Source organism: Zosterops lateralis (genome assembly GCF_965231275.1).
Source record: "Zosterops lateralis genome assembly, chromosome: 10".
NCBI classification, from domain to species: Eukaryota; Metazoa; Chordata; class Aves; order Passeriformes; family Zosteropidae; genus Zosterops; species Zosterops lateralis.
In genome coordinates, this window is record NC_139770.1 from 17190028 (window position 1) to 17211333 (window position 21306).

The following is a 21306-nucleotide window of genomic DNA, read 5'->3' on the forward strand; positions in this document are numbered from 1 at the left end:
ATAATTTCTTACGAACCTGAAGACATAAATATCATTAAACTTGAAAAGTTTTTGCAGGCAGTGGTTGTCCTTGACATATCTAAGTGAAATTTTCTCCTCCTGCCTGCCAAATGTGTCTCAGTTAAAACCTGTGTGTATCGTATACAATTAACAAAATGCTCAGGTAATTTTAAGATACTTCCCCCTTCTCTACTCAGTTGCTTTAACCTTGGGTGAAGATGGTGCAAACTCTAAAGATGATCCTGAGAGTCCAGTGATTTAGTTCAGAGGGAGTGGTTCAGTTCAGGTTCCTGATGCTTGTATCTGACTTTCACATGCTCCCAGTGACTCCTAATGATCAGCAAGAAACACACAACTGAATAATGCAGAACATGTCCCTGGATTAAATTACAGGGCAACACAAACTGACAAGCTTAGGCCTGTTGTTGCAGTGTGTTTTCTCCTCTTGTTCGGTAGCTCTAGGGATGCACTTAATGGATGCTTAGCCTTGGCTTCCCATATGCTGTGTCTGTGATACTGACTTTGTCCATGTTGTTTGAAATAGAAAAGGCTTAATGAGTGTAACAAATATGTCCTTTGAGTTGCTGATACAGAAATACAGGAAATTAACCCGTTTAACAAGGAAGTTTAAAAAGCTTTCTTAATCTCAGAAGGTATTATAACAAACTGCACCAATGTTTGACACCAATATTTTAGCCAGTTTATGTGAAAATTGCTTCTCTAGGAGATCCATGGCAGCAGTAGAAATTTAAAAATGGAAAATGAAATTTCAGGTATAGTTTCTAACAATTCTGAACAGAGAGCATTGCAGAACATCTGACTGTAGATCTGGTCTTCTCTTTGGCCTCATCTATTATTATTGTTTCCCAGCTTACAACCTCAGATCAGTGAATATGGTTTTGTTTTCGTTTCATTTTTGAAAGGGTTTACTGGACTTGAAGAGTCGGTTTGATCGCTTCCTTCAAGAATCTTTCAATAACGATCGGCTCTTCAAGCAGACGATTGCGGGTGACTTTGAGTACTTCCTCAACCTCAACTCCAGGTCTCCAGAGTACCTCTCATTATTTATTGACGATAAGCTGAAAAAGGGAGTCAAGGGAGTAAGTATAAATCAACTCAAAATATGCTTTTTCCTCTGTAAACTTGGATGGAATTAAACTAAGCTGCTTTTCTACTAGTAATTTTTATATTTAGAGAAATGACAATTTTACCTTCCAAAAGGTGTATATAACGTGTCTGAGCTCATAACACTTTAGATCTAAACTTAGAGAAAAATCAGGCATAAGGAGATCTGTGTGACTTGTCACTTACCTCTGAAGCAGCACACCTGAACTACTTATAGCAGATACTGCCTCAAAGAGCAATTAGGTTGTGATAAATTCTGCATCTCCCTTCTTTTGAAACTTCACTCATCATTTCCTTAAGTATATTCATAGTTCAGCAGCTATTCTTGTTATCTAATAATTTCTTTTGAAAATTAATTCAGTTAGGGAAAAGAGTTTTTTACTGTTTTTACATACCAGACGACTATTACCATATCTGTCTTCTAGTTCTAATACATCTGTTGCCTTCAATCTTAGCTTCTTTCATGAAATTTTCTGAGGTACAGAACCCAGAACTGGACAGGATGGTTCAGCTGAGGCTTCAGATACTCTAAATAAAACTTAGTATTAGAACATACAACTTATGCTTTGGGATTCAGATAGTAAATTCTGGCTTTTTTATAAAACAAATAATTGTGTGGCACTAGACAGGCTTTGCAAAACATCTTAACAGTTAAAAGTTTTCATTCCAAACTAACTTTTCTACTCCTAATACTGATTTCCCTCATGCTTTTTAAAATGTACCCAGGAACTTCCATTTGTATTTATCAAGGCATTGTACCCCTTCATTGTTTCCCTTTTCCCTTGCTCTTGCCTTTCCCTTCATTTTGGATCTATTTCTTACTCCACTTTATTGAGTTAGTGCACCATTCTTTTGGCTGCCAATCATATGTTGGACCAGTTTTGATGGCTACTGTTAGACCATCTGCTGCTGTGAATTACTTTAAGTACTTAGGTTGTGTAAGACACTTGTACTGGAAGATTAAAACCAGCAAATTATTTCTTTTGCAGCTAACAGAGCAAGAAGTAGAAACTATATTGGATAAGGCAATGGTTTTATTCAGGTTTATGCAAGAGAAGGATGTTTTTGAACGCTATTACAAGCAGCACTTGGCAAGAAGACTTCTCACAAATAAGAGTGTTTCAGATGACTCTGAGAAAAATATGATCTCCAAATTAAAGGTAAGACAGTACTTGCATACTTTTTAGGAGTTTTTCTTTCTTTTTTATTTTTCATAAATGTGGTTTCTTCTGTTTTTACATGAGACATATAGGTAATGTTAATCTTGATTGCTGCTGAATACAGAGTTGATTTTGAAAGCCCCAACAGAAACTACAAACCACTTTTTGAATATTTTCATGGAAATAAAAGGAAGGAAGTACTGAAAAACCCTTGTGATGAGAGTGCAATCTAGAAAACAACTTTTTCCTAAGTTTTTAAACAATAGGACAACTGCAGTGACTGAATTTGAAGACTGTGTTTTTTTTCTAGATACAATTTTGTTACTTCTTATGTTGTTGTTTTTTAGTTGCCTTCATCAGCAGACTGATGATAGTGCTCAAGTCCTTTTTGACTAAGTGGTTTGAAAAAAAAAAATATTCATATCAATCTCTAGAAGCACATTTTCCTTAGCTGGTTAAATACTTATTAAATAGATAAAGAGATAGAGAAGGAGGTGAAGCCTGAACTTGAACAGGCCTTAAACAAAGTTCTACTGCAGCTTCTTCTCAAGTGGCATGATAAATGATTAGAGCAGTTTTGAAGCAGAGAGATCCTAAAATCAAAATACACTGATCCTTATTTTTGACCTTCATGTTCTGTCAGTACATGAAACCTGTTTGAATCGAGTTTCTCCAAATTTCTGAGTATTAATTCCTTCTCAGTTACCCCTCCACCACTTTTAGCCTGCTGATTGAGAAGGCACAGGGCACACACATTTGCAAGATGAATCAGTGCACATGAAGTGCCTTCTTTTCTTACAGAACTGCAGAGTGGTCAGGATGCTGAAGCTAACAGGCTTCCTTTCCTGTGTATTCACAGTATGGGTTAGAAACTGGCACACAGTCCTGCATGTGCACATCTGTTTGTATGCAGATGTTCCAGATTCTCACAAGACCTAGGAATCTTCCTGGGTAATCTGCAGTCAGCCTTCAAAATAAAACACTCCTAGGACAACACGAGTTTCCTTGTGATGTAAATAGGGTTTATTTCCCTTTACACAATTGTGCTAAAAGCAAGTGTTTTTAACATGATATAGAAATATAAGACAGAAGTGCAATAATAGAGAAAAGAGAAGGAAAGCAAGTTAAGATATGTGTAGGGTTAGATCTTTATATAAGATAAACTTTTCTGAGATCTGAATGTAATGGAAATGGAAATTCTAGTAACCAATAGTACAGAAATGTAATTTTGGGGATTTATAAGCTAAATTTAGCCTTGCAGCTTACCTAGCAGAAGCTTTGTTTTCATAGTGCTGGTACCACAAATGATTTTGTGTATTTTTAGACCGAATGTGGATGTCAATTCACATCGAAACTGGAAGGAATGTTCAGGGATATGAGCATCTCAAACACAACGATGGATGAGTTCAGGCAACATCTTCAGGCGACAGGGGTAAGTGCTGGGCTCTGTATGTTTGTCCTTTTGCTTCGGAGCAAACCCTGCACGTCCGTCCACGCTTGTGGTTCTTCGTTTACTGGGAAATGCATGTGCTGAGAAGGACATGGTCAGCTTGCACAGATTGTTCCTTATACTGTGTGTCTTACCTTGTAAACTGTGTCAGCATTTCCTGAAGTGCCAGAGTCGGTTCAGAGCTCGATCCACAGCTCCAGCAGTGCCGGTTTCATTCCATAAAATCCCTGTGCCCGAGGGCCCGGCTGGGTGCGCGGCCGAGCGGCTCTGCCGGGAGCCACCGCCAGGGGGCGCGCTGTGCCCGGCCCCCGCCCCCTGCCCAGCTGTGCCCGGCCCCCGCCCCCCGCCCATCCAGCTGTGCCCGGCCCCCCCCCGCCCATCCAGCTGTGCCCGTTCCCCCAGCCCATCCAGCTGTGCCCGCCCCCCCAGCCCAGCTGTGCCCACGCCCTGCCCAGCTGTGCCGCACTCCAAGGCCCGGCTGTCAGCTCCCATGTGTGCTTCCCAGCAAAGCCATCCCATTCCCACTCTTCTAAGTTAATCACCAGTTGTGATGTGTATTTTTGCTAAGAGCAAGAGAAAATACTGCGTGCCACAGATATTTGCAAAGCACGCCATCTCATATTGAGCTTTCCTGACACAATTAATGCCTTTGCTAAAAGCAAAACTGCCATTTTATTGAAAATTTCAAAATTCAGTTTTTCAAGTTTTCTTGCAAATTGTCAAATATGCATTTAATTGTTGAATTAGAAAAATTACACATTCTTGTAAAATTAGGTCCCTGGATTACTTTAGGGAGACATCATTCTTTTTGAGATAGGAGTTTACTTGCTCTAAAACACATTTTTTCTGTACTGACACTCAGTATAGCACTTTAAATAGTGTATAATAAGCAGCCGAGTAGTTCCCTGTGTGTAGGTAAGTAGGGTCAGTACATCAAGAATCAATTACAGGAATGTGAATGCCAGGAATGTTTTCATGGATACACTCTGTCCAATATCCCTGGTTGGGCAAGGTGATATGAAATCTTTGTTGTCTTGAAGCAGTTGGCTGAAATCCTCATGAGCATTCTGTGACTCATCATGAGTAGGAGAACAGCATGTTCTCTAAGTGGATTCAGAAAAGGATGGAGAGAAAGTGGATAAAGGTGTTTGTGGACAGGCAGCTTTACTCCTGGTTTGTTTGGTTTGTCTGCTTTAGAGGCTAGTCATATTTCCCTTCTGGAATGCTTGAAATATAAGTTTCAATAAATGTATTGTTGGAGCATTCCCATTTTTTCTGTAGCATGGTGGACTTGGACATGTAGGGGAAGAGGGGGTTGTGCTTAAAGGTTCATGTACTCTATGTGACAGTCTTAAAATAAGTGAGTTAATAAATGATATCTCTAGCTTCTTTTTACAGCTAAGAAGATGAATTTAAAATGTTATCAGATGTTCTGTTAGGCTTTATTTGAAACTTCATCTTTCTCTTGGCAAGACACCAAGCTGTTCATGTGATGGTTTCCTTTTGGTCAGCCTTGGCCTTTTAATGAAATTTCCAGAAATACTATTTAGGAAAAACAGGAAGATTTGAGGGATTTTGTTACTACTAAATTGCTGCTGACACTGTGTTTTATGTGAAATAGTTTGTTCTGCTCCTTTTTTTAAACAGCTTGGGTACCTTGAATGTGTACAGTGCCTCCTAGAAGAGTCAGGCATCTACTTTTCTGTAAATAATCCTACCTGCAAAGTTTCCTTCTGGATCCTCTATCCTGAGATATAGGCAGTGCCAAGGTCTGTGTAGATGATTGGTTTGGTCTCAGAAGGTGGAAAGCTCAGCACCAGGGAAAGTCCAGGCTAATAGATAGAGAAATTTCGGTACATTTCTTGGAGTTCTGTAAAGACTGGATCACTTCAGGGCACTTTGCACTAGTTCATAACATTTTTATGCTGAAAAGACACCTTGTAAAATACAATGTTTCAAAAAATCTTTTGTGTTACCAACTGCTTAGTGCTCTTTATAATGTATGATGGGAGGCATTCTAAATTAGTGCTGTGTCCTGGTCTGGCAAAGACCAAAAAATTTTGGGGAATTGTTGCCATTTCAGCTCAAATGCTTCAGTTCCAGATAAATATATTTTCTGTATCCTTCTGTCTGCAGTGATGGCCTTTCCCCACACTTTAGCTGGAGGAAGAAAACTGTTGAAGCTTGTTTAGGCTTTTCAGAAGTTTCCTGGGCACAAGCTGGTTGGTGCACACAGGCATTCAGTACACCTGATATAAAAAATCTTCTGCAGTACATGGGCATGCTACTCTGTTAGTGAATAGTGAAAGTTTCTGAGTTCAGGTGGCAGGTTCTGACCTTGTAAAACATTGTGCTCTAGTTCTGTGTAGTGGATTTATAGAAGTTGAATATTGTATGCTTTGGGGTTTTTGTCCATAATTTGTGTTCTTTGAAGGCATTGGTTCTACCTCCTAAAGCTGAAAGTAGTCAGTTTTAAGCTAAGTAATGCTCAGCTTAGTTGGGATATCTAGTGAAGATTATGCATCACTGGTAGCCAGAACTTTATCATCTGCCAGCACATCTTTATAGATCAGCTGGGGAATGTTTCCTCACCAGTGCTGAATATTCCGAGCCATGGCTGTCCTTAGGGAAGGGGATAGGTGGGCTGTTTGTGTAAAAGTGAGTAACTGTTGACGTGGCAGTCCACAGATAAGCTCCCTATGGTTCAACATCAGATAGTCAGTATTTCCTCTCTGCTTTCAGAGAGTACATTTAGAAAGAGTTATTTTGAAACTGGTACATTTCATGCAACCCAGTTTTATTGCATGCCATCAAAAAAAACTATTTACAAAGATTTGTTGCACATATCGTAAGTTCTGTTTATGATCACAGACATTTAGTTCTTGGTTAAGAATTCCTTTTGTTAAATTCTGTATGCTTTTAAATGCCAGAGGGGAATAATGGAGACAATTTTTGCTGTACCATGTACTCTGATAGTGATGAATCAATGTATTTGTCTGGTTTTGTAAAAATAATGTTTACAGATGTCTGTTTCTTTTGTAGTTAGACAAAATTCTAAGTATTTTTCACTGATATAGACCCAATGGTGAAACATGGTCTTGTTTTAAAACAGTGTATGTTCTCTTCCAATTACCCTCAGGTCTCACTAGGAGGTGTTGATCTCACAGTGCGTGTCCTCACAACAGGTTACTGGCCTACACAGTCAGCCACACCAAAGTGCAACATCCCTCCAGCTCCCAGACATGCTTTTGAAATATTTAGAAGGTATGTATCACTACAGATTTTTAGGTAAAGGTTTTAAAAAGAGACTTTCTAAACTTAACTGTGCAGATGGGGATTTTTTACCAGCTTTACTGTTGAAGATCTGCTGGCAAACTGCTCTTCTTCAGCTCATGTCAAAATTGGAGAATGCAATACTTGCATTATGATGCTTGAAGTTTTGGGAGATTTTAAAGAGAATTCTGACAAAAGATAATGTTTTGAAAAAGTTATAAATGTTTCAAGAATGCCCTCAATAGCTCCAAAAGGCTATGTAACTTTTTAAATGTGTTTCCTCTTCAATACAAAATGTGAGCTGTATGTTGTTTTCATTTCAATTCTATTACAGATTTTATTTAGCCAAACACAGTGGGCGACAGCTGACACTCCAGCATCACATGGGTTCTGCAGATCTCAATGCCACTTTCTATGGGCCTGTTAAAAAGGTAGAGAATAAAGATTATGTAAATATTGTATTTTTTTTTAAGTAAGCATATTTTTTGTAACTTCAGAATTTTGTAAAACAAAAGCAAACCCACTGAGAATGTAAGAATAAGAAAACAATGCCTTCCATCAGCCTTATAGTCTGATTCTTTCTTTGCAGCAGTTTTGTTTTGACTCTTTTTCTCTCTGAATCTAATTTGAAGGCAAAAGTCAGCATCATCTTTTACTTGTAGAAAAGTAGTAAATGTGATCTTGAAGGGATATCAATCATTTGAGTGGTTTGAATTTGTTTGACTGTCAGTGAAAAGTAACTTCTTAGTTATTTTTGCTAAGCCAAGTTTAGCCTGCTTTTCATATGCAGAGTGCAATGTAGACAATTTTTTTTGAAAAACAAGACTCCAGCAGTTTGTAGAAGTACAATGCTTAATTTGTATGTATAAAGAAAGAAATTTTGTAGTGATTAGACCAGTACTAAAATGCTAAGCTAGAACTAGTAATGGCATGATGCTTGAGAATGTCGGAAAATGAAAGCAAAATTCTTACAATGTTGAAATTGTGTTACTGTAGGATAAATATGTTGATAACTTAAAAGATAAACTGAAGAAAACTTGGAGGGTGGAACAGTAATGGAACAGGGGCCCCAGAGGTGGTGAAGCCTCCATCCTTAGCAGTGGTCAGTGTTTGATTGGTGGCTGTAGATGGCCTGGTCTGGAGTGGTGGCTGGACCACAGGACCTCTGTGTGGGCCTCAGTCTCCATCTCCCTGGCAGTGTAAGGCAGCTGCTGGAGGAACATCCTGGCCATGCTACAGGTGTTTGCTTTTCTCTAGGCTGATCTCCTAGAGAAATTTTTTATCATGAAACTTTCATCTTAGCAGGATAAAACATTTTTCAATGAAGAATAATCTAACAGTAGTTTTGGAATTTTAAAATAGGAAGATGGCTCAGAAGTTGGTGTAGGAGGTGCCCAAGTAACTGGCTCAAATACACGGAAGCACATATTGCAAGTCTCCACTTTCCAGATGACAATATTAATGCTATTTAACAACAGAGAAAAATACACGTTTGAGGTAAGTGGTGTGGGTTTCTTACCTGATTCTAAATAGCTGGTTTGGGTACTTTCTTGTTCTCTTGAGTTTGGCATTTGAAGATCAGGTGCCTCTCATTCTATTTGAGTATGGATCAGGCCAATTAACAGGGGAAGCAGATCATTAGCAATGCACCTGGGAAGCAGTTCTAGGAGAGGAAATTATTTGGGAGCAGAAGGTTTCAGAAGTGTTTGAGAATTGTGAGTGTGGTTGTTCCAGGCCATTGAGCTGTAGAAAAGCTGAAGCTGAAATGCAGCAGGTGGCTCCATTTCCTCATTTTGTCTTTGAGAAACTGGATTTAGAGGCCAAAGGGTGGAGAAGGGTTTGGATCCTGGCTTCTTGAATACCTAAGGAAAATTGGCAAGCTGGACTGAGCTGGAGGATGAAAGAACTTTCAGCCCTTCTCTCAGCTGATCAGCCAGAAAGAACAGTGAAGAAAGGTCTGGATAGATTCTAAGCAAGGAGACTAGAGGGTGTTGCTGGGAAAGGTCAAAATGTCAGCTAAGAGATGATGATGATGATGGCCTTAGGAGAGGAGGAGAATCATCCCATGCTTTGTTGTGTTAGCATTATATTGTTACAATAAATTGATAGTTTTGAACATTATCTTCTGTTTGAGAGAGCATTAGCAGCCTTGAAAAGCAGTATGGGTGCAGTTTGAAACAGTCGATTTCCAGATTTTCTCATCTGCTTTTGACTGTGCTGTGCATAGTAATCATTTGCCTTTTTGTTTGGATTGTGTTTTCAGCTTATTTGGCATACTTCTAGCCTGTTAATAAAGAAAGTTTCTTTGAAATGGTCTCAGTAGTGATTAAGGAAGGCAGGATTTGATAAGAGACTCTTAATAAACTACTCATAATTTAAAATGTTATTTTAGAACACAAAGTCCTGTGTGTTGTGAAATCCACTGCAGGAGCATTACAGCTTTGAATCCTTTGCAGAATATTTGAGGGGAGTAAAAAGGAGGGAGACTTAACAGCTCATTTTTTTTCTTGAAGCTGATTTTGAAATTGGGCTGATGGCTGCCTTATTCCACCAAGTTGCAGGCTAAATGAGTTGTAGAGCCTTACCCACATATGAATAAATAACACTTGGGAGAGCAGTGAAAAATACAGTTTTTAATACATGCTCTAAATTATACTTTATTTTACCAAGACCAGATGATAGAGAAATGTGTCCATCTGCTTTTAGATTTTATGTTTTGCTTATTTCTGGTTTGGGAGTTCTAAAGCTCTTACTTTGTGTCCCACTTGAACTGAAACATTAAGGAGGCATATTTGTATTGTTTGGTTTCTTTGGTGAAGTGTGTGGGAGTTGTCTTTAACTCCAGCCAGGAAAGCTTATGAACACTTCAGAGGAGAATGAATTTTATCTTTGTTCATTGATTATTGGATACCCTGATTAACTACTGAGTGCTGAGCAACCATTCCTTCTCTGTTGTGTCAGATGAGTGTTTTCAGTGCAGCAGAGCACGTGAACTGACTTGTGTGTGCTTGTGTATCCTAAAACTGTCTGATACACAAGTGTTTCTGCACATTCACAGCTCAACAGATCCATCTAATGTTGCCTTCACAGCTGAACAGGCTTTGCTGTTTTATTTTGCATTCAGTGTGATTCTTAATTGCAAACTTGATAAATTCCTCATAATAATCCTAATAGCCATTAGGCCATGTGATTGAGGAGAAAAATGGAATACTAATAATGCAAAAATTATCCATAAAGTACTGTGGAAACTTTAAAGATTGCTGCATAAAAAAATTTCTTCACAAAAAATGTAAACATTTATTGTACTCCTGTACAGCAGCATTTTATTTGTATATGCAGAATAGCTGTTGACCATATAGTGTAGGTTAATGCTACTGTGGAAAGGGAAGAGGAAGAATCTTCATGCAGGCCTTCAAGGAATGCTCATTTTTTCTACTAGTTCAGGTTTTTTCTAATTAAGTCTTACATAATACTCAACATATTTTTCAGTTGATTTACATTACAGCTCAGTATTTTAAAAGGTGAAATGCTTACCTTTTGTAAATAAAAAAAGTGTGGTTCTTAATATTTAACAAACAAGAAATACAAATGTGACCATAGTAGAAGTTAAGTTGTGGAATCATTCCACAAAAATGAGATATTAGGACTGTAAACTATATATACAGGTATACCTGTTCCCTCTCTTGCTGATGTCTGCTTTGGAAGGTACACAAGTTGCTGTCTGTAAATAAAACTAAAAATACTTTTTATTATTTTAAGAAAATAATCCTTTGGATTTTGCTTCTAATAATCTGTTTTCCTGTATAGAACTGACAGAGTTCCATGCATGGAACAATCTCTTTTGTAGCCATCAGACAGAGCTCTCACTTGTTAATACATTAGCCCTGAGCTTCTGTAATCGGTACAACCCCTGTGCACAAATCTAATGTGGTCTTTAAAATAAGGCATTTTTGGAGATGGGGAAGAAGTATACATTTCTCACTGTTCCATCAGATATCTACATAAAAATATGGTCAGAAGAGCGTTATGCTAGGGCTGAGGGAAAGAGAGCACAGGAACATCTGTTATCCCCATTTACATTCATAGCTGCATTTTGTTTTATTCAGCTCAAAAATTTTGGCTCCTTCTGAGGCAGCACATTGCAGTGCAATTCTTTGTGATCCTTACTTTAATGCTGGTTTATAAATTCTAAAAGTGAAATGGTTTGAGTGTGTTCATGGCTCAGCTGCAGAGTGAAGTACAATAGCAAATACACAGTGGTTTATATAAGGATGGGTAGCATCCCTTTTGGCTAAAAGCACTTTGTTATACTTTCGTTAAATGTGTGTATATATATGGCCTTGTAGAACTGATTTAGTTTTGAAATTATTAATTTTAATTGTCTATCAAAAATGAAAGTTTGGGAGCCTGCATGTCAGTGGCATTACATCTTTAATAAGCCGGGTTTGGTTTGTAGCCTTTTCATTTATCTAAGTTCTAAAATCTGGCACCTTCCCTTGGTTTGTTAAATTTTATGTTGATCAATCCATTTCAGTAAGATTATTTTTGTTGTGACCATATAAAGGATTATAGCTTCTTGGGATTTTTTTTTTATGTTACTTCGTGCTGAATCTGGAAAAAAAGCGTGAAGGTGACAACTGTGTTTTAAATAAAGCAGCAAAGGAGGATATAGTAACTTTCTATGAGCACCTTTGGAAGAAACATTTTGATACTAGGAAATAGATAAAATATGTGGATATTCACAACTTACTTCAAATGGTATAAGTATTTCTGAATGCATTATGCTATGAACACTTTTAGGAACATTTTCGTATTTCCAAATCATCTATAAGCAGGAGGTACCAAAACTCACAATTTTTTTTTAATTCTGGGTTTGGTGATTTTATTCTTTTTACCTCATTCCAGTTAACTTGACCTTATGTCAAAAACTGTTTCATGTGATTTCACATAAAGTCAACACTCTGTGTGTAGTGTTGGGTCAAGTTTAAAAATACTGACTATTTTATCTGAGCCTTGGCATCACAGAGAACTGGTATTGTGATGCTCTGCATGAGGTGCAGTCTAATTCCTGATAAAAGTCTGAGTCAAAGCTAGTACATCCAAATCATTTTTAATTTATGTTGTCTGAGGTGTCTGATGACAGAAATGTAGCTGTTTTTTCTGGGTTGATTTAAAAAATAACTTGAGTATACTCAAGAAATATCATTATTTGATAGAATTTAGTTTGATTTTTCTGGTCACTCTTTAAAGAACTTTTAACAAATTGTTTATAGTTCTTTACAGATCTTAGTATTTTGATCACCTGGAGTTGTTACTGCTGTTTTCAACCTAAGGTCATCACATGGACTTGTGTGCCATGAGAATCAGGAATTTATGGGGACAGTGTAAAGGGCTTGATAGCGCCCTTGGAACCAAAGCTGGGGAAGCTGAGAAAGAGCTGGCTCTTGTGGACAGCTGCATGTTTGTGAGATTTGGTTTTTCTCTTTAGCTGCTACAAGTCTCTCAAGTTTGAATGGGAATGTGAGATCAGAAGTGTCTGCAGTTTCCTCAGGCTAGAAATAGGAAGAAGAGAGATGAGAAAAAAATGAACTTTTACTGAATGGGAGCTCAGTAAACACATTAGGTCTGAGAGAGCAGCATAGTTGTCCTTCTCCTAGAGCATATTAAGGCATCACTCTGCATTCAGTGTAATTTATTTACTAGCTCATGACCATTGTTGACTTGCCTAACATCCATCTCTCAGCTGACTCTTAAGAGCACTGACAGAGGGACAGCAGGTTATGTACATGTTTTACAGTATTCTTCAAAGTTCATATGTTAGCTGACTGTAATGGGCTCTTTTTGTATTTCACCTGGAGAAGTCCTAGCCAAAGGCATCTGGGCTGTAAATAAATTGAGTTATTCAGAAGGGAGGTTTGATGAATCTAGAGTATTTGTATGCTACAGTAAAACCAGACATTGTTTGTTCCATTTGTAAAGATCTTTTTAACAGTGTGGCTGAATGCAAAAGCATTTGTGCAGCTCTTGGTCAGGAATGGTCATGAACATCATGGATGTTTTCTATCACCGTGTTAGTCAGAAGGTTTGGTTTCACCCTGTTCAACAAACCCTAGAAACAGTTAACAGATCTTTCAGCCCTCTCAGAAATTGCAGGGAAATGGAACAGCTGGTTATTCATTCTTCTCCTTCCAGCTCATGGTGCCTGTTCATTTGACAGAATTTGCTGTCTGAATGCTGACTCAGGTGGATCATTTTGCACCGTACCCACTGACACCTTGCTGCTGACCGAGTTCTGACCTTTCAAGTGCCACAACTGTCACAGTATTACTTTTTTAAACAATCCCTGATGTTGTTTGAAACACACGATACTTCTGCCACAGCCGTAAGCTAACTAAATATTCTTCTTTAGGAAATTCAACAAGAAACTGATATCCCCGAAAGAGAACTTGTTAGAGCCCTACAGTCCCTTGCATGTGGCAAACCAACACAACGTGTTCTCACAAAAGAGCCCAAATCAAAAGAAATAGAAAATGGTCATATATTTACAGTGAATGATCAGTTCACATCTAAACTACACAGAGTCAAGATTCAGACGGGTAAGTCAGCTTTATGTTCTACTCTCTTGCAGTCCCAAATCTGCCCTAAAACTTCAAGTTATCTTTTGCAGGATCGATGTCCATAGAAATGAAAGGAGAGAATTTTTTTTTTCTTGATGAGTAGTTGCATCAAAATGAAAATTCAAATGCCAAGAAAAGTATGGAAGTCAGTTAAGCCTTTTACTTTACAAAATTTGTAATTATCTCTTACAGGAAATACTGAAAGAAAAATAAAATTAAAATTAAATAAAAATGAAAAATATGCCACTGGTTGATTCAGAAATAGGAAAATTGCCTTATAAGTTGCTGTACTGCAGTGAAATGAGTGATTTTTTTAGCCCATGATACAACAGCCATTTTCAAGTATCAGGTAGCTTCTAATGGTTTTGAGCAGTGATTTGGGCTTAACAAATAAGGGAAGCTGAGTGTATAATAATAACCACTTCATCAGCTTATAGAAGTGCTGGTGCTTGTTTGTGCCTGTAAGCAGATTTGAGTACTGTTCAAATTTTAACATAGTAGTAATTAAATAACAGTTTGTTATCTTGTCAGTTGCTATCAAAATATGCCAGAAAGTGTTAATATTTCTTGTGGCTGCTTTTCATTTAAAAAAAAATCAACTTTGAGAATGTCAAAACTCAGGAAAATATAACTTGATGGCTAGATGAAATAAATAGTGAAGCTAACACACAGTGAAATACATTGGAATTTTGCTAACATAATTTACATTCTCTGTTTCCTTTAAGTTGCTGCCAAACAAGGAGAATCTGATCCAGAAAGGAAAGAAACAAGGCAGAAAGTAGATGATGACAGAAAACATGAGATAGAAGCTGCTATAGTTCGGATAATGAAATCTAGAAAGAAGATGCAACACAACGTGCTAGTAGCAGAGGTATGTTTGTACAGAGTTTTGCTTTTGTTCATTAAAGTTACACAGCTCTTACTAACATGATTCTGAAAGGTTGTATTTAACCTATCCTTTCTTTTCTCCATGTCTATCTGAAGACACACCTAAATCCTTACCCTTCACTTCAGGATGTAGTCATGGGTGTATCTAATTTTCTTTCCTACTTTGATTGCTGTTACGATGTTAAATTGCTTGAAAAGCAAACCAGTGTGCTTAACATTATTTTTGACTTTGATCTTGTTACTAACTGTTTGGTCCAGGTTTGGGAGATTTGAGCTCTTAGCAGAGAGAAAATCCTGCTGCTTTTCACTGCTAAGCTCACACAGCTCCAGGACATTAGACATTTTGCATTCCTGAACTCCCTTAGAGCTGTGAAATTGGGAGCATTCTCAGGTTGTGACCATGCCTCTGTAGAGCTTTGAATCATACCCCAAAATGGGCAAGGCAAATGGAAGGACTGTCAGAAGTCTGCGGGCTGCTTTTTATGCTTCATAGTTGTCACCATCTCTGTCTTAATACATTTTTCTAGTTGTTGTCTTCTCCTAGGGTACTTCAGGATCTTCCTTGCACTGTGATCTTACATTGTTGGGTTTTACTTTGTTTTAGGTAACTCAGCAGCTGAAGGCCCGGTTCCTACCAAGTCCAGTTGTTATTAAAAAACGTATTGAAGGACTTATTGAGAGAGAATATTTGGCACGAACACCTGAGGATCGCAAAGTATACACTTACGTAGCATAAAATGCATTCAGAAAATTTGTTTTATTCTTGGACTATACTCTTCGCATGAACTGGGAAGTTCTTTTAAATCATTAATATTAAGATGACCATCTTCTCTGTTAAATTACAGTACATGTTCTAGACCATTCAGATCAAGCCTTTTACTCCTTTTGAGAGTTTTTGACATGAATTAATTGAGCTTCAGGCTTTTCAACGTTATCCCTGTAGAGATCATCCTTACAATCCTTCGGGAAAATGTGAATGTGCCGCGTTTGTTTTCAATACTGTATGAAAACAGAGAAATAAAAATGACTTTAGAAAATACAGCTCATTTAAAAAAATAAATTTGTTGGAATTTCATTTCCCCAGATCTTCAGTGTTGATGTAAATGTGTTTCTGTAGTGTTGCTTAGCACTTCGCGCATTGTATAAGTTGGATTTAAAAGAAACCACAAGTGGTAAGGCAAAATTCCCCCTTACCTTGCTCTGCTTCAAATGTTTATTTAACTAGACATGTTTAATTTAAATACTTGCTAATTTTTTGAAGACCCAAGAAGACAACTTGAGCATGTTTCACTCTTCCTGCTGCACTCACTGTTCCAACAACATGAATCAGGAACTTTTGGGGGCTCAGAAAAGACCGTAATAATTTTGGCTTTCCCTTCTGTAATTTGAGTTCTTCTAAATTAAACTCTATATTGATTAGGTTTTTTCTGGTTTCTTTATAGGAAAAAGGACAAGACTTTAGTGTGTATAAACTGTATAATAATTTTTGCTGTTGTACTCACTGCTGATGGTGGATTGTACAGGGCGATGTTTTTATTTCACTAAATGTAGACAAATTTAAATAAATGGATTTAGTGTACACAAACAACTAATTCAAGTGTGTTAGAGTACAGGGTTGACAATCTTTTGGAACTAAATACTGTCCCCTGGGGAAATGTACTGGGATTATATTTTGTTAATAAAGATCGTAGATGGATCTGTAGCCCCAGGGCTTCCCATCATAAATGCATATTTCAGGAGATTAAAGTGAAGCCAGCGTGCACTATTTGTTTTTAAAAATGCATTTTAAACATGCAATAAAAAATTGTTACTGTAATGAAATTTTTAGTTCTTACCCTGGAACTTTTTTTTCTTCTTGACAGTATGCTGCAAAAATAGATTAAAAATAGCAGTTTGGTGGCATCATTCTTCTCACAGTTAGAAATTTTTGAGTGTGCATTGTACTGCAGTTTTTATTAAATCGTATTTCTGACCTTCCAATGCACATTCTGTGCTTTCCCAGCCATATCTTATTTTTTTTTTTTCTGTAATTCAAAACTATTTTTGCCGTGGTTCACATTACTTTCACTCATCGATCTTGAGAAATATAGTTGGGATGAGCTTTCCAATATGAAGAGCTGGAAATGAAGCAAAAAGAAAAGCCTGGTTGTAGAGCATCTGCCAGAGCAGTCTTTGATGGGATGTACTCAACAAATGTCTGGTGCTGGTGCAATGTTCCATTTTGACTGGAGATGTTTTTCACAATGTATCCACAATTGTACCCCTCTCCAGCCTGTTAAGGTACAAATCCTTGCTGTTTTTCACAAATAGGATATTTCTTCTAAGGAGAGGGACTGGAATTAGGGTGATATTTTAGCTTGACTATTTGGAAGATTTTTTTATGAAGCCTTAAGTTTACTGCACACCCCCAACACACCTACACACACACAGAGTAGTTTTTGAATCAGCAGAAGGAGGTGGTGGCTGAAGAATTTTCTTGCCCTCATCCATCAGGAATTTAGCCCCAAGAGGAATGAGCTGGGCCATTGGCCCTATTGAAAAGGTGTTTGCTGTTTGTTCCTAAAACACCTCTGTCTCTGCACAGTGTATGCCAGTCTTCAGTGGAGACGTGGTCATTGTTTAGCCAGTACAGCAGTACTGAGAACAGGGAGCTGATCTGGGGGTTTGGTTTTGTTTAAAGTTATTAGAAACATCTTCCTCAAAATGTAAATCGCTCTTCCATGTACCAATATGAAGGTTTTCTTTTATGCATAACTGACTTTATTAACATCAATGGTGTGATATTGCATGTTAATGTTTTCCCATGTGCTTTGCAGAGAGAAATGGGTTCAAGTCCTTTTCTGTGTGACATTTACAGAGACAGGACAGCAGTGATTTGGGACAGGAGGTCTTTGTCCTGTGCATTGCCTCTGTACTTCTGTTGTACATCAGCTGAAGTTTCCTATTTCTGGTGGCTTTTGGAAGCGCTGAGGCTGAATGTTGTGTGAATGACTGTGTAATTAGATGTTGAAGAGTGTGTTTTTAAAAACTGTGTGGGCAAGAGTGTTTGCCAGAACAGCAGGTGGTGATGGCTATCTTCAGTAATATTAAGAGGATAGTTTCCATTTTAATAGAAGTTTGAAGACACTGTTCAGGAAGGGACTTCTGCTGAAATCAGATTTCAAAAATAGGCCCTCTACCATTGAACAATGAGGTAGAGGATTGAAAAATGGAGAATATGAAAGCTCTGGTAAAACAGAGCAAGACCTCAGTAGGACTGTGCTTAAGGTGAATTTGATATTTATGTGTTTGTATGTTAGTGGGATTTCATTTACAACCTATAGAAGTATGCTGCTAAGCCTTATTTAATTTCATTTATTTCTTAATTTCTACTAAAAGCTTCTTTGTAATTTTATTAAAATTTCATTAGTAGGATTGTAGTTACATGTGTGAGCACAATTATTAGTAAGTTTAGTTTCTTTGCATTAATGTGCAGCTAAATGCAGTAAACAAGACTTAATAAACATGGAGTTTAATTCTTTGGAATTTTAAAAATTAAAAGCGGGGTTTAAGTTTTATAGCTGTTTGAAGATGTGTAGGCATGTACTTTCCTTGTACACGAGTTTATTTAAAAGGATTGAGAGTATGCCTCATTTACTGTCATAACAAATGTAACAATCCTATGGATCCCTGATGCAGTTCTTGCTCTTTTTTGTGTTCACTACCTTTACAGCTTTGATTTCCTCTGAAATGAATCCATACAATTTCCCCACTTGCTACAGAATAAATGAACACCAAACAGACCAAGTCTGTGATGTTCAGCTGCTCTTGAATGCAATGTCTTTCCTCATCCCTTTTTCCAAAGACAAACTTCGCTCTGCTGACCCTTAAGCTTCCAGTACTACACAATTGATTCTGCTTGCCACTACTCATTGAGAATCGGCCACTGGTGTCAGGTTTACTTTCCCTCACCCTGTGCAAACAGGAGCCTTGCACTAAATATGGTGGATGACTGAAGGATATTTATTCACATGTATTGTAATCAAATTGTGTAGTATCTGACAGGTGCCACTTGCATACACACACACACACATATATATATATATGCATGGTAATAGAGCCTGTCATAATGCATAGTTTTGGGGATAAGCTTGCACAGAGATGGGGTTCCCATCTTTTCAGAAGTACCAAAACTGGTCCTAACTTGTGGCCTCTGTCAAAAGCTGGCCAGAACCTCTATAGCTCAATCAAACCCTTTGGCTGTGCCTTGTTCCTCGTGGTGCTTAGAGGTGAGCTGGGCACAGATCCTGAGCTCCCCTTCCCTGAAGCCCTTTAGAGCCAGGCTTTGACAGCCTAGAACTGGGCTCAGTAGTGTGCACAGCTGGCAGCAGGCATCATCCTGTGTGTGTCTGAGACAAGGCTGAATTTCTTTTGATAGTCTCATCCTCGTAGCTGGACAGTGAATGTAATAACCACTGTGCTCAATCCGAGATGTGAGTTTAATGGTTCCTCTGGGATGTGTCATTTGAAAAGACTGTAAGATGCAGAATGTACATATCCAACTGAAAGCTGGATAAAGGGGCAGGACAGTACTCCTACAATGCACCTACTTTTCTGTCCTTCACTATGCAGGGAATGTTCGTAGATGTACTGCATTTAATATTCTGAATCTTTCAGCTGTGATTTGTGTTTGGTGTAACTGCATGGACATGGCTGGGCCTCTTGCCCCAGGACAATGAATGTTGTGCTGGCATTACTATGTGTCAACTACATAAACAACTCTACTTCTGCTCTTTCCTTCCTTCCTTTCTTCTCCAAAACTGGAGCTTTCACAGGGAGTAAGTCCATGGGACCTAATGCATGCAGTAGCTTTGAGATGAACACAGAGCTTATGGGTAGGAAAAGAAGTAACATTTCAACATACAGCAGTGATGTTTTGTTAATCATTCTTTCTCCTGCAGTTTAAAACTTAACTTTTATTCCAGGTACAACAGGTGCAGAGGAACCCTCTGATCTTAGAGCTACTGTCTTCCTCCTCTGTGAGCATCATCCTGCTGCGGTTCACTCGGTTCACTTCATTTGTGTGCATCGCCTCCAAATCCTGTCAGAGCAGTGATGTTTGCTCTGTCAGGAGCTGAAGCAAAGGTGGTGAATGCTCAGGACAGAAATGTTCAGGCGGCAGATGAGGTGTGTTTGCTGTCATGTGCGGGCTGCCATGCAGGGAGGAAGGTGCATCTCTGGGGGCAGCGATGGAGGGCTGGAGCAAAACGCGTTCCGAGATTGTGCTGGGTGTTCGGGGGCAGAGGGCTGCAAAACGCGGCTTTAGTAACTTGTGTTCACCGTGTATAGGACGTTAACCTGTGCTGGTGGCTTCGGTTATCCTGGGGGCCTTGCAGCACGGAATGGGTATTACTGGGATATGGACTGTGCGGTACAGACCTGCTCTGACCATCCGAAGGTGTGACCCGGGCTGGGGGAGCCGCAGAGCCGAGCCGGGCGTGCCCCGGGCAGGGATCCCTCCTGCCCGCTGGTCTCTCTCAGGGCTTCCCCGTATGCTTTGTCCTTTTCTCTCTCACCCTCTCCTTTCCTTGACTGAAGCTCTGGTAAGCACACAATAGCGTCTTTAACAAGCTGCTCCTGCAGTTTGTGTCTCAAAACTTGTAAGAATGTGTTTTGGAATAGCATGGACTGGAAGGAAAAGCAACTTCCCGTGTGCAGGAAATGTTGAGGTGAATGAGGACTGAGAGTTACATACACGGTGTCAGATGATGAAACAAAAGGCTGTTAGATCTGTAAATTGAATCTGAAAATCATGACTTTTTAAACTAGTCATGGGACACCTTTTTAAGTTATAATGCCACATTTTATTTCTTGAGTATGTTTCTTAGAAGCTGAAAAACCTTTTGAGATTTCCACAGGCCACAGAAGGATGTGGATTAGTTGACAGTGATAAATATGTTTATTTTTTATTTCTCCCTTACTTCTTTACATAAGTGTGGCACAGCTGGAGTGACTTATGAGACTTATGTACTGGAAGTCTTACACATCCTGAACTTGGAGTGGGTTTCAAGAAATGAACAGAAAAATACTAACAACCTTGTCTAAGGCTGAAATCCTGGTGCCTTGAGCTGTTGTTTCAGCAATCAGTCTGTAGTTATACAATATGACAGGACTTGGGCTCACTGATTATTACCTTTAAAAGGAAACAGATATTGTGGAAATCAGGGGGGCATTTAGCCCTCCCACAATGAGTATTACCTGAAATCTTGGAAACAGGGTATTTCCTGTGCATGTTTCATGTTCTTTGAGTGATGAGATTTGATAATGAACTCTGATTTTTCAGTTGTATAGAGGTTCTTACTATGAAGTGCTGCACTGGGCATAATCACACTGGTCCTGCAGATGCTGCCCAGGTTCTTCAGTGAGCAGCTGGTGATATCCATGGGGGAGTGTGAAAGGAGAGGCAGCACCAATGCACCAAGCAATGTTACCCCCTGGATTCTTTAGCAGTAAGCTCTTGGAAGAGCCCTGCTCAGGTGTGTTCACCACAGGTGTGTGTGTGCTGCTGGCACTGCCCTGCTCAGATGTGTTCACCACAGGTGTGTGTGTGCTGCTGGCACTGCCCTGCTCAGGTGTGTTCACACAGGTGTGTGTGTGCTGCTGGCACTGCCCTGCTCTGGTGTGTTCACCAGGGATGTGTGTGTGCTGCTGGCACTGCCCTGCTCTGGTGTGTTCACCAGGTGTGTGTGTGTGCTGCTGGCACTGCCCTGCTCTGGTGTGTTCACACAAGTGTATGTGTGCTGCTGGCACTGCC

At 38.9% G+C, this 21306-nt stretch overlaps 1 protein-coding gene across 1 annotated transcript in view; it reads left to right on the plus strand.

Annotated features, from left to right (window-relative positions):
• The window catches only part of CUL3 (cullin 3), a 54074-nt gene extending 38476 nt beyond the window's left edge, over window positions 1-15598 (plus strand). The window contains exons 8-16 of the mRNA XM_083868395.1: window positions 924-1100; window positions 2115-2285; window positions 3610-3717; window positions 6875-6999; window positions 7343-7439; window positions 8371-8505; window positions 13418-13604; window positions 14351-14496; window positions 15118-15598. Of these exons, the coding sequence (XP_083724521.1) occupies window positions 924-1100; window positions 2115-2285; window positions 3610-3717; window positions 6875-6999; window positions 7343-7439; window positions 8371-8505; window positions 13418-13604; window positions 14351-14496; window positions 15118-15249 (1278 nt within the window). The 3' untranslated portion in view covers window positions 15250-15598. The remainder of the gene's footprint in view (window positions 1-923; window positions 1101-2114; window positions 2286-3609; window positions 3718-6874; window positions 7000-7342; window positions 7440-8370; window positions 8506-13417; window positions 13605-14350; window positions 14497-15117) is intronic.
• Window positions 15599-21306: the final 5708 nt, after the last annotated feature.